The 12,072-nt window shown below is 44.3% G+C and overlaps 1 protein-coding gene across 3 annotated transcripts in view; it reads left to right on the top strand.

Annotated features, from left to right (window-relative positions):
• The first annotated feature begins 1,397 nt into the window (after window positions 1-1,397).
• The window catches only part of UXS1 (UDP-glucuronate decarboxylase 1), a 120,963-nt gene continuing 110,288 nt past the window's right edge, over window positions 1,398-12,072 (top strand). For 2 of the 3 annotated variants that reach the window (XM_068265298.1, XM_068265297.1), the window contains exon 1: window positions 1,399-1,689. In XM_068265298.1, the coding sequence (XP_068121399.1) occupies window positions 1,596-1,689 (94 nt within the window). In that variant the 5' untranslated portion in view covers window positions 1,399-1,595. Of the gene's footprint in view, window positions 1,690-12,072 lie in introns of all 3 variants that reach the window. The other variant, XM_068265299.1, reaches the window with a different exon arrangement.

Below are 12,072 nucleotides of genomic sequence, written 5' to 3'. Positions count from 1 at the left end.
GCTTATATCTTAGTAGTAAGAAATATAAAAGATAGCCTCTGCCCATGTATCAGGGTTTATGTTTTGTTCTCACCTCACAAAAATTGGTAATTTTATGCCTAGGTTTATTTTTTATTTATCTATGGCGTACGAGAAAAATCGCTGCCGGGAGAATTGGGCGCAGGATACAGATGATATGTGGTTTATCCTGCTGCTGCACAAGTCCTGGCGGTGTTAATTACTATTCCCCCTCCAGGTCGACATGGATGGTGGGGAATGATGTAATTCGGCTTCCAGCTATTGCTGGCGGGCGAATTAGTATTTTAAAAGTAACTTCAACTCCATCTTCTGATGGTGCCGAAGTTACTCACTGTGCGCCTCTATAGCTGTCGTTTCTATTACGGTCTATGGTGGCGCCGGCTATGCCCGAGTCTCCTGCGCTGGATTATTTTTGTTTGTATCTATGGTAGACAGTTAGACATTTCCATATACCAGTCCTATGAGGTTATAGAGACTTACTGGAGATAGTCTACATGAGGGGTCCCAGCAAAAAGCCTTAGACCAACAGCTGTTCTCTGCAATTTGGTTATGACCACTAATATGTAAGAAAGAGGGGACTTAGTAGGAAACGCCTTACATTAAAGCGGCCCTAAGCTCAGAACTTCCTCTCAGCTCTAAAATACACCCAACAGACACAAACTTTAAAGAAAAAAACATTTCTTTGTTACAGCTAATACAAAAACTGCAATAAATCTGCAGTGTGTCTACTGCCTGCTTTCATAACATCCTGAGTTTCCAAATTAGCTACTCTGCCGAGACAGCTAGCTGACAGATCAAATTATAGTTGTGACTACTTACAGATGAGGGGGAATTAGGCAGGCTAAACTCTCTAAATACATAACGGGTCCTTGTCTCTATATTTTCCTTCCTCCTGTGCAAGAGCTCACTTTAAATAAACTCTAAACTTGCACCCCAGGACCCTGGGCTTTAGGCTGTACACTCGCTTCAGCAACTGCTTCCGGAACTTTACTAAACCTATTCAGTTTGCGGTGTGGACAGCGTTTCCTGATGGGTACCCTATTTCTTACAAATTAGTGGTCTTGACCAAACTGATGCGCGCGGAATCTGCCATTGGTCAATGAGGTTTCCTGTTGGATATCCTCAACTATACTAGCACCCACATACTGTAATGAAGAAAACACAATATGCAATAATGTTTTGGCTACGTTATAAAAATCTGCAGCATCTGGCACAGTTAGTGACAATTAGCCAAACCGGTCTCGCTGCCATTGAACAGCACAGCCAGCCGTACACCGCAGGAGCACGCACACCGCTCCTATGACGTCGAAGACAGCTAGCAACGGACGCGACCGTGTAGCGTCATGGATCTACTGCGCATGCGGGTGCCATTTATTTGCATGTTTTCTTCCTGTACCAAGATCGCATGAAGCGGACTGGAGCCGGGGAAGAGCGCATGCGCGGTGTCCTGGCCGGGCAGGAACTCACGCCTGTCCGCTTTATCACTGGGCTCTTCCTCCCCTCACGGGGTCCAGTCCAGACGTTGGGTTCCATGTCCCTGGCTACGAGGTCGGGCACGGGACGTGGTTTGGCCGGTGATGGTCAGGAACAGAGTGCATCGCCTACTGACTGCAATCAATAGGAGGATGATGAAGCTACTCATTGCACTCGCCTTGATCGCTTATGTAGCCTGTGAGTGCCCATTCATTCCTGCTTGGTGAAAGGTGGAGGGATAATTAATGTGCTGCTCCTTTCTGGATCAGTACGCTTCAGGGCCGTTGTGTGCAGCTAAGTTCTCTGTGCCTCTGACTGATGTGCAGTGTGTGGTTGCTGCTCTGTATCCAGTGCCACATCCTCTGCACTGCTACAGTGCGGCTCTCTCTCCGGCTGGGCACTGTGTGAGGAGCAGCAGTGGTCGCCCTGGCACAGTGATGCCCAGTGGCAGCAGCTTTGTGCGTGGATCAGTGATTCGCGGTTTGTGTCACATGTATTGTGTACTTGATTACACAGTTCATAAAACCAGTGTAATGAATTGCTACTCCAGGCAGGAGACCATAACCCCTCCTCACCTCGCCAGGCAGAGTATGACGTCCTGGGTCCGAGTACAAAGCACCCCTTTTCTCCATACTGTCAGCAAGCCACTCAACTCATTGAAGTGAGCTAGCTCAGTGCCTGATGTGCCAGGCTGGAAGTTTTCAGTCTGGGCCTCAGCAATAATCGTCTAAATGAAACTGTGTATCTGGTTCAAAAGGTGTCAGGCTTTTAATATTATAGGATCTTCATTATTCACATTTTATTTTTACTATCTATACAGACTAGACTGTTGGATGCAAATAAGTAACCTGAAAAATCATCTGACCACCCCCCATAATGGCTCTCAACACCCTGCTTATCTCTAGAATTAGTTATAAAGTAACAATGCTTTTGCTCAGTTGATTCACACTGGCATAAAAAAGGACTGTTTAACGGACCAGATGCTAATGGATGTGAACAGATCGTTGGTTAAGCGATGGATGCGTTGCAATAACTACAGTAATGGAACATAGGGTCACGGATCCCAAAAAATGATGCGCAGTAAAAAAAAAAAACTGATCCGTTTGACGGATCAGTTTTTCCACCGATCAGCTTTTCATCCATGCAGTGTGAACCAGACCTATGACTTTATTTTTGCTTCCTTTCCATGAAGTTTGAGTCCCCAGTCATTTGACATCATTGGAATACCGTTTATTTTTTTCCACATAGCTCCTTCAGAGGATCAACTTAGCTTGACTTTGTAAAATATATAGTCTTAAGCCCCATACACACACTCAATAGCGGTCTTTTATGCAGCACAATTGTCAAAAGACTTTTGTTGTGAAACAACTAAAAAAAAATTGCTATTGTTCAGGAAGCTGATAAGTCAATCCAACTGTTGGATTGCCTTCTTATCAGTCTTGTCAGCTTTTTGAACAAATGGCAAAATATTTTTGTTTAGTTATTTCAACTTGTTTCACAACAAAAGTCTTTTGACAATTGTGCTGCATAAAAGACCGCTGTTGACCATGTGTATGGTGCTTTATACAGGATCTCACATTTTTGTAAATATTTTATTATATCTTTTCATGGGACAACACTGGAGTTATGACACTGATATAATGCAGTCAGTTTGTATAACAGTGTACATTTTCTGTCCCATTGAATGACTTAACACAGCCATTGTTGTTGTTTCTAAACGGCTGTGTCTAAACTGCTGGCAACAAAAGTGAGTACACCCCTTAGTGGAGAATGTTAAAATTCTACCCAGTTAGACATGTTCCCTCCCAGGGGTCGTGTTACTCATTAAAGGGGACCTTAACAGACAGTCGTCCTGTACCCGTGCCGTCACTCACCAATCATCCGGTCCCCCGCTGTCGCTCAGTTTTGTTTTTGGCGACTGATCAGTCGCCGAGCAGTGCGCTTGCGTGGGCGCAGGTGTCCTTGATCGTGCTTCCGTCCATGTGGCCGTCTTGCACCTGCGCAGTATGCGGTCGTACATATACCATGCAGTGCAGGCACAAGCTGCACGGCTGAAAACAAAACTGAGCCATGGCAGAGGACCAGATAGATGATTGGTGAGTGACGGCGCAGGACCTCTGCAGGGGGCTGTTGGAAGCCCCAGGTAAGTGAAACTTTATTTTTTTTTTCCTTAGTAAGGGCCCGTTCACACCTGAGCGGGAATCGCACGATTCCCGCTCATGGCAAACCGCTAGCGGTTCTACAAGAACCGCTACACATTGTAGCGAGTGGCCGTGTTCTCACTGCCGCGGTTGCGGTTAGCGATAACCACAACCGCGTTGCATGCAGCGGTTTGCCGGCGACGAGCGTTCCGCGATTTGCGATCGTGATTAGCGTGCATAGCACGCTAATCGCGATCGCTCCAAAACCGCCGCAGTGTCCAGTGATTTTTTTTTCCGCGCTAATCGCGGGAAAATCACTCCCGCAGAACGCCGGCGGTAATCGCCGGCATTCTGCGATTGTAAGTGTGAATGGGCCCTTAAGCCTGGTACACGCATCTAATTTTGATTGGCTAATGGTGGTTTGGGGCTGCATGAGTGCTACTGGCACAGGGGAGCTACAGTTTCATTTAGGGACCCAAGATTGCCAACTTGTACTCTGACATATGGAAGCAGAGCATGTCCCCCTCCCTTCAGAAACTGGGCTACAGTATTCCAATATATTGACCCCAGACACACCTCCAAGAAAACCACTATGAACCTGATTCACTAACCGGCACTATGCTGGTTAGCGAGCTATAAGAGCTAGTGGGCGCAAACCATGAAATTAAGTGGTTTGCGCACACACATTGCGCACAGCCCTTCTCAGTGCACGCGCAGCACGATGCGCCGGTAATAGTGCGCGGTGCATCGATAATGTCGCACCCGCTGCCCTCTAAACGTCGCACTTGATGCGCTGAAAACGGCGCATTGGCTCCCCCAATTTTGGCGCTTTAAGTGCGATGCTTAAAGTGCAGCGGGTGCAACATCGCACTGCGCACTATTACCGGTGCATCGCGCTGCGTGCGCACTGAGTGGGGCTGTGCGCGAAGTAGCTTTACGCGGCTGTTAGTGCCCGCAAAGCTACTTTAGGGGCACTAAGTTGCTTTTTACTCCGGCGCTAACACTTAGCGCCGGTTAGTGAATCAAGCCCAATCTTGTTAAAGAAACTGAGGTTAGAGGTGCTGGACTGGCCAAGCATGTCTCAACCTAAACCCTATTAAGCATCTGTGAAGCATCCTCAGCTAAATTGCAGTGGTTGTAACTGGGCAATGGAGGAATGTGACATGTCGACTCAGATCTTACTCCGTGGGGGCATCTGTACAGCACTAGTACTGAGTGCTAATAAGCCCTGGCTGTGGCAGGAGAGCAGCTGACAAGCGGTGAATTCGCCACTTGTCAGCAGGCATGTGAAAGGGCCCTTAGAGGGGTGCAAAGTCTCTATAACATCCACCAGCTTCATCATGGAGAAGTGGAAGAGGATTACAGTGGCAACCTGTAAATCTGTAGCCAAATCCATACCCAAGCGAGCTAAGCCAGTACTGGAAAATCATTTTTAATTATATATTGACACTTTGGGTGACATTTTGACATTACATAGTACTCACTTTTTTTTTGTAGCCAACAGTTTAACTATTTGAAGACCCTGGGCTTAATCCCCCCTAATGACCAGGCCATTTTTTATGAAAAAGGCCACTGCAGCTTTAAGGCTTCGCTGCAGGGTCGTACAACTCAGCACACAAGTGATTTCCCCCCTCCCCTTTTCTGCCCACCAAGAGTGATTTCTGTTGGTGCGCTGTGATTGCTCCCCAGTGTTTATTTTTTATAAATATTTCTTTATTTTTGTAATAAATTTAGCTATTTTTTTTTTAAACCCTCCCCCCTCCCTCCCCCCCGCCAGCCAACCCGAGTGATCGGCTGTCATAGGCTTCAGCCTATGACAGCGGATCACTTCCTTGCCACCCGGGGGACAACCATGTCACATGGCTGTCCCCAGTACAGCTCTGCCATAGATTTCAGCGCTCTACAGAGTAAATAGATGGCGGTTTCGCCGTCTAACAGTCTCCTAGTGGCGATCGCTGATGGGAGACTGATGGCGGAACTCCGTCATCCAAGCGGAGATGCACACACCATCTCCTGCAAATCCCTGCCCTAGGACTTTATGCCGATCGGCGTTAGGTGGTCCTGGGGCTGCCACCGTGATCCTGCCCATCGGCGTGAAACGGTCTTGTAGCAGTTAAACATTAATGGCTGTGTGATGTGTTATTTTGATGGGGCAGCAAATTTATACTGTTATGCAAGCAGTGTTTCCCCGAAAATAAGACCGTGTCTTGTGTTAATTTTTTCTCCAAAAGATGTGCTAGGGCTTATTTTCAGGGGATGTCTTATATTTCTATCAGGAAGTGTCTCTTAGCAAAACATTTCCTGTTCCTTTGTACTGTGCTGTTCCTGGAATTGAAGGTATGCTACTGTACTGATCAGGGACCTGCCCTAGCATCTCAGCATACAGCTGATAACCTTGCTGTGTGCTGGAATAACAGGACTGGGGCCTAATCAGCACTGCATAGTTTTTACTGCTGGCTGCCTGCCTGCCTCTTCCTCCTCTTTAACTTCCACTGGTGCTTATTTTCAGGGTAGGGCTTATATTTAACGCATGCTCAAAATTCCAGCTGGGACTTATTTTCAGGGTAGGTCTTATTTTTAGAGAAATGGGGTATCAAAGTGTCATATCTTTTCTGGTGTTGTCCTATGAAAAGATGTAATAAAATATTTACAAAAATGTGAGAGAGAGTAAATGTAGAGTCCTGTTAGCCAGGACCTCTGTAGAGTGTTTTGAGGATTTAGCCATGAAGGCATACGCACACATGTAAAGCCCTGGTACACACTTTTTAAAGGGCAACTGAAGCTAGAGGGATATGGAGGCTGCCATATGTATTTCCTTTTTAACAATACTGGTTGCCTGGCAGCCCTGCTGATCCTCTGCCTCTAATACTTTTAGCCATAGACCCTGAACAAGCATGCAGCAGATCAGGTGTTTCTAACATTGTCAGATCTGACATGATTAGCTGCATGCTTGTTTCTGGTGTGATTCAGACACTTCAGCAGCCAAATAGATCAACAGGGGTGCCAGGCAATGTGTAATGTTTAAAAGAAAATAAATATGGAAGCCTCCATATTCTTTTCACTTCAGTTCCCCTTTAAATTTTGATTGGCCAATCACTGACCAGTTTTGCTACCCAGGGCTGTGGAGTCGGTCCAAAAATCCACCGACTCTGACTCCTCAGTTTAGGATTCCACCGACTCCGACTCCGAGTCCTCTAATTTGCATATTACAATTTTGTTGATTAAAAGTATGTAACATGAAATTCGTCTCTTAACTGCCAACGCTTAGGAATTTTACAAGACAACTGAAGTGAGAAGGATATGTAGACTACTATATTTATTCCCTTTAGACTAAAACTAATCCTTGGTAGGAGTACTTGTAAAAGGTACAAACCGGAACAAAGAACATCTATCAGGCCCTAGGCAATGTAAGTGTGGGTACATGTAAGAATGATGTGTAGGTACTCTGCAGGGGAATGAGGAGATTCTTCCTCTATTACACATTCTTCATGCACAATCTGAACAAGGTTTATGGGTGACAGACAACACCTCTGTGTTCAATGTGCACAGCATTCTCAGTGGATTCCCTGCAGCTCTGTGGGGAGTGCATATGTAGAGTATAGTACTACTGTGTAACAAAGTAAACCTGAGACGGATGAAATTAAAGTTTTATACATACCTGGGGCTTCCTCCAGCCGCCTTCAGGATAATCAGTCCCTCGTTGTCGTCCTACTCCACCACCTGGATCTTCTGCTATGAGTCCAGGTACTTGAGCCAGTCGGGCGTAGTGCGCATGCACACACTCCGCCGCCAGGAGCATACTACACCTGTGCAGCACTATTGCGCAGGTGCAGAATGTTCCTGGCTGTGGGAGCGGCATGCGGCCAGACAGCGCTGACTGGCTGAATTACCAGGACTCATAGCAGAAGATCCGGGTGGTGGTGGACAGCGAGGGACTGATTAGCCTAAAGGGGGCTGGAGGAAGCCCCAGGTATGTATAAAACTATACTTTTCATCCGTCTCAGGTACCCTTTAATTTGTAGTCACCAAACCAAATTTTAACATATCAAATTATTTGATTTCATCAGCAAAGGGAGTGCATACATTTGCATAAATCAGCATCAGTGCAGAATTATTTCCATCTCATTGACCATCTCTATTAGTGACACGGCTACACATCAGGCTTTATTCTTACAGCATAGATGTTATTTAGTATATATAAGAGTTTCCTGTGTACACATCATATATACAGTCACAATCGGATATGTATATCTGACCTTAAAAACTGGGACTGCTTTATTGAAGCAGCACAAGTAACTAATTTTGATTGCTTTATTTCATTTTTGTGGACTAAGCACAGCTATTACTGTATATATACTGTATATATACATTATTTTTAATGACTATTATCTGAGAAATAGAACATTTTATCATATTTTCTATTTTAATTACAGTTACAAATTCATTAGGAGTCGGTGCATTTTTTCCCGACTCCGACTCCACGACTCCGACTCCACAGCCCTGTTGCTACCTCCATGTAGTGTGAAGTTTTACCTACACAATCTGCTCATAGTATTTAATGTGTTGACCCTCATACTACATGAAGGTGGTAAAATTGGTCAATGATTGGCCAATCATAATTGAAAGTGTGTACCAAGCTTTAAAATGACCCAGCATGTAGGGGTAGTCATTGAAATGGTATTGATGGAAATTGTTTTGCAACTTGGAAATGGACCAATGAAATCAAGAAGCTGCTGGGAGCACATGTCAGTTTGCTATGCGTTTTTCTGCATGTATTCTCTGCAGACCATGCGTGAAAATGCATGTTTTTTTCACAGAAGCTAATGTAATTAATAGAGAAAATGCATGCAGTGCTTCATTGCTGTCAGTTTTTGTTCTTCTACATGGGAAACCTGTTTTGATTAAAATTGGTTCTCCGTTTTCCTGTGCAGAAAATGCACACAAAATCAGACAAGTGCGCTCCCAGCCACAGGCTGCCTGAAATTTCCATCCACCAGGCATTACTAGCATCTTGCTGGCCATCCCTACCACCGGGGAATAGGAGGATTCACTACTACAGGTTATCTATATAAGATGCAAATATTGCTGGCATGCATGCAGGCTGAAAGCAGCTTGGAATTGCAGCAATAAAATGTAGTACTTGCTGATTTGGATTGGCCCAATTACAAACTTTATATAATTTACATGCATGTTGGAATTATTTGCATCTCATTGTCCATATCTGTAATCCTCTAGTAATCTGTTTCTGGTGCCCCCCCCCCCCCCCATTATTAACCCACCACACTCGATGTGGCATGCCCCATAGGAATATCATTGCAATGCAGTGATATTGTCCATTGCAATGCAACAGACTCCATGTAGAAGGTGCCTTCTTCTGAAAATTATCAACTCTATCTAGCATCTGCCATTATACACAATTCTGACTACTTGATGACTCCCCAACCCTTTATAGTAGTCTGTCATTTTTTTCCTTCAGAATCAGTGTGGCCTGTTTCACATGGGCAGTTGAAAGCAGTGAATCCGCCTTTCAGCTGCACTGCTGCACACAACAGGTGTGGGGAAGCGCTCAGCACAGGCAACTGAAAGTTGTCCATCTCATGCAGGTAGATCTGATTGCAGCTGCTTTCAGACAGGACGTTAGGCGGTTCTTCGTTGCCATGTAACCACATGTTAGATACTGACACGTGGGGGTTACAAGTGCTGCCATTCAGCTGCATGAATTTACAGCCAGAAGGCACTCAGCTGGCAGATTGAAGGCTGCACTAAGTGCCGTCTGTGTGAAACAGATTTCATGCAGGAATGCACACAGGAAATCCCGCTACACTAGTGTTGTATGGTGAAAAGTTGAAAAATCTTTATTCCATATCCAAATCACAGCATCACAGCATACAGGTAAAAGCTCACGCGTATCGGAGCAGAGATGGCTCCTTAATCATAGCTCATGAGTAAATGTCTATCACAGTATATATAGAGAATCAGGTGGACACTCCCCAAAGGTGTGCACCCATCTCTTAAAGGAACACACACATATGTAAAATTAGCTAAAATGTTAGCATATTTATATTACAACAATACATATAAACCCTGTTAAAAACATATCCCCTGCATGTACATACAGAAAATGTTTAGCCACACTCGATACATGAGTGACATATGACATGTTTCTCAGACATCGACCAGCACCATTATAGTGTTCGGACATCCTTTGGCGTAAAGGCCTTGTTGTACACCCTACGTATTGGATGTTACAACTATGACATGTAATTAGAGTACATTTTCTGTATTGCAGTTAATGTACTGCTTAATTTCAAAACTAGTCTGATTGGACAGAGAGGTAAACTCTCGTGTCTGGCTATGAACTTTGCAATAACGACAGGTGTTATAGCCACACCTGTAAGACCCTTTATGGGTCAACCAGACTGGTGTTCAACCAGATGTCTGAGAAACATGTCATATGTCACTCATGTATCGAGTGTGGCTAAACATTTTCTGTATGTACATGCAGGGGATATGTCAGGGTTTAGATTTTGTGGGATAGAACGGGTAGTGTGTCCTTCTAGGGGAGGGGATTTATATAGACTGCTCCTTAGAAGAGAAGTGTTCTGGATCTGGAAATTAGGTACACGCACTCCCCTGGGTCTGAATTCGAGGTCTGACATCAATATGTTCTATTGAATAAGTATAACTCTAGGTTATTTGTGATATGATTATGTGACACTTTACAACACACCACTTTCCTTTATATGATATTTTGGATATGGGATTGTGGGTGTTTCATTGATTATGACAACTCTTGACAGTTTGCACAGGGATTACATATTATCATGTTTGTACAATTATTAGCGGATATTTCCATATTGGTGCATGTATATAATGTATTTAACAGGGTTTATATGTATTGTTGTAATATAAATATGCTAACATTTTAGCTAATTTTACATATGTGTGTGTTCCTTTAAGAGATGGGTGCACACCTTTGGGGAGTGTCCACCTGATTCTCTATATATACTGTGATAGACATTTACTCATGAGCTATGATTAAGGAGCCATCTCTGCTCCGATACGCGTGAGCCTTTACCTGTATGCTGTGATGCTGTGATTTGGATATGGAATAAAGATTTTTCAACTTTTCACCATACAACACTGGTGTAGCGGGATTTCCTGTGTGCATTGCTGAATCTGGTCAAGACTCCCTGCTCCCTTGTTGGGTGAATGAGTGTAGCAGCCTTTTCTACTCAGATTTCATGCAGGGTTGAAATAAGTACACCTACCTGTGAAAGAATATTATCAGTGCTATGCAACTGCAGACTTTATACGAGATATAATTCTGTACTTAAATGACAACTGTAACGAGGGATATGGAGGCTGCCATATTTATTTCCTTTTAAACAATACCAGTTTCCTGGCAGCCCTGATGGTCTAATTGACTGCAGTAGTGTCCGAATAACACCAGAAACCAGCATGCAGCTGATCTTGTTACATCTGGCAATAATTTCACAAACGCCTGATCTGCTGCATGCTTGTTCAGGGTGTATGACTAAAAGTATTAGAGGCAGAGCAATAGCAGGATAGCCAGGCAACGGGTATTGTTTTAAAGGAAATAAATATGGCAGCCTCCATATACCTCTCGTTACAGTTATCCTTTAAAATATTTAGTCCTATATTTGCATGCATGTCTTCCTAGGAGCATTTGCATCTTTTTTGACAATGCAACTCCAGAGCAGTTTGTGAGGTCACATTCAGTAGTGTGGTGTAATAGCTGCTTTGTAACGCTGCTTACCACACTGCACCACCTAAGCGGCGGGTGCGTTGCGGTATGGTAACGCCCTGCATGCAGTGCATTGCTGCTTAATGCATGTTAACAGAAGTAGGGGAGCATGTTCTTCATCGACTGTATGCTTCACTGTACACCAAGCGCCACTATCCATATCCATTGCATTCATGCTGTCACAGGGAATGATGCGCAATAGGCACTGTGAATGTGGCCTAACCCTTTGGACAAGGGATGGGAAGTTAAATGCATAATGATGCAAATTTGTATTGCTTGATAATGGATCCCACCAAGATGGAATTTGGTCAAGTTTCAAGCTGCAAAAATTTGCATAAAAGCATAAATGAGTGACCCTACAGAAGTGCAGAGTTATTTGTATCTTATTGACTATCGCTCCTTGGGACTGTCACACAGGTACCATACTGTCAGTTTTTTACTGTCCATGTCATAGTAAGAAAGTGTTGCGATATTAGTTTCCGTGTTAGTGTCTGGTCCTGGTTTACTGAGGTATCTGCAGTCTGCGGGCCTCCAGTAGGGATATAAATGATCCAGAAAACCTGGACTGTATACCTGCCTCATATTAAGTGGTAAAAGATCACAGTGCTCACGTGGGGCATATTGGGACACACTTTTGCTGAAAGGTTGGTAAATTAGCAACTACGGAGTCAT

This window comes from Hyperolius riggenbachi, chromosome 2 (assembly GCF_040937935.1).
Source record: "Hyperolius riggenbachi isolate aHypRig1 chromosome 2, aHypRig1.pri, whole genome shotgun sequence".
NCBI classification, from domain to species: Eukaryota; Metazoa; Chordata; class Amphibia; order Anura; family Hyperoliidae; genus Hyperolius; species Hyperolius riggenbachi.
The sequence above is the reverse complement of the archived record's forward strand: the minus strand, read 5'-3'. Positions and strand labels throughout refer to the sequence as shown.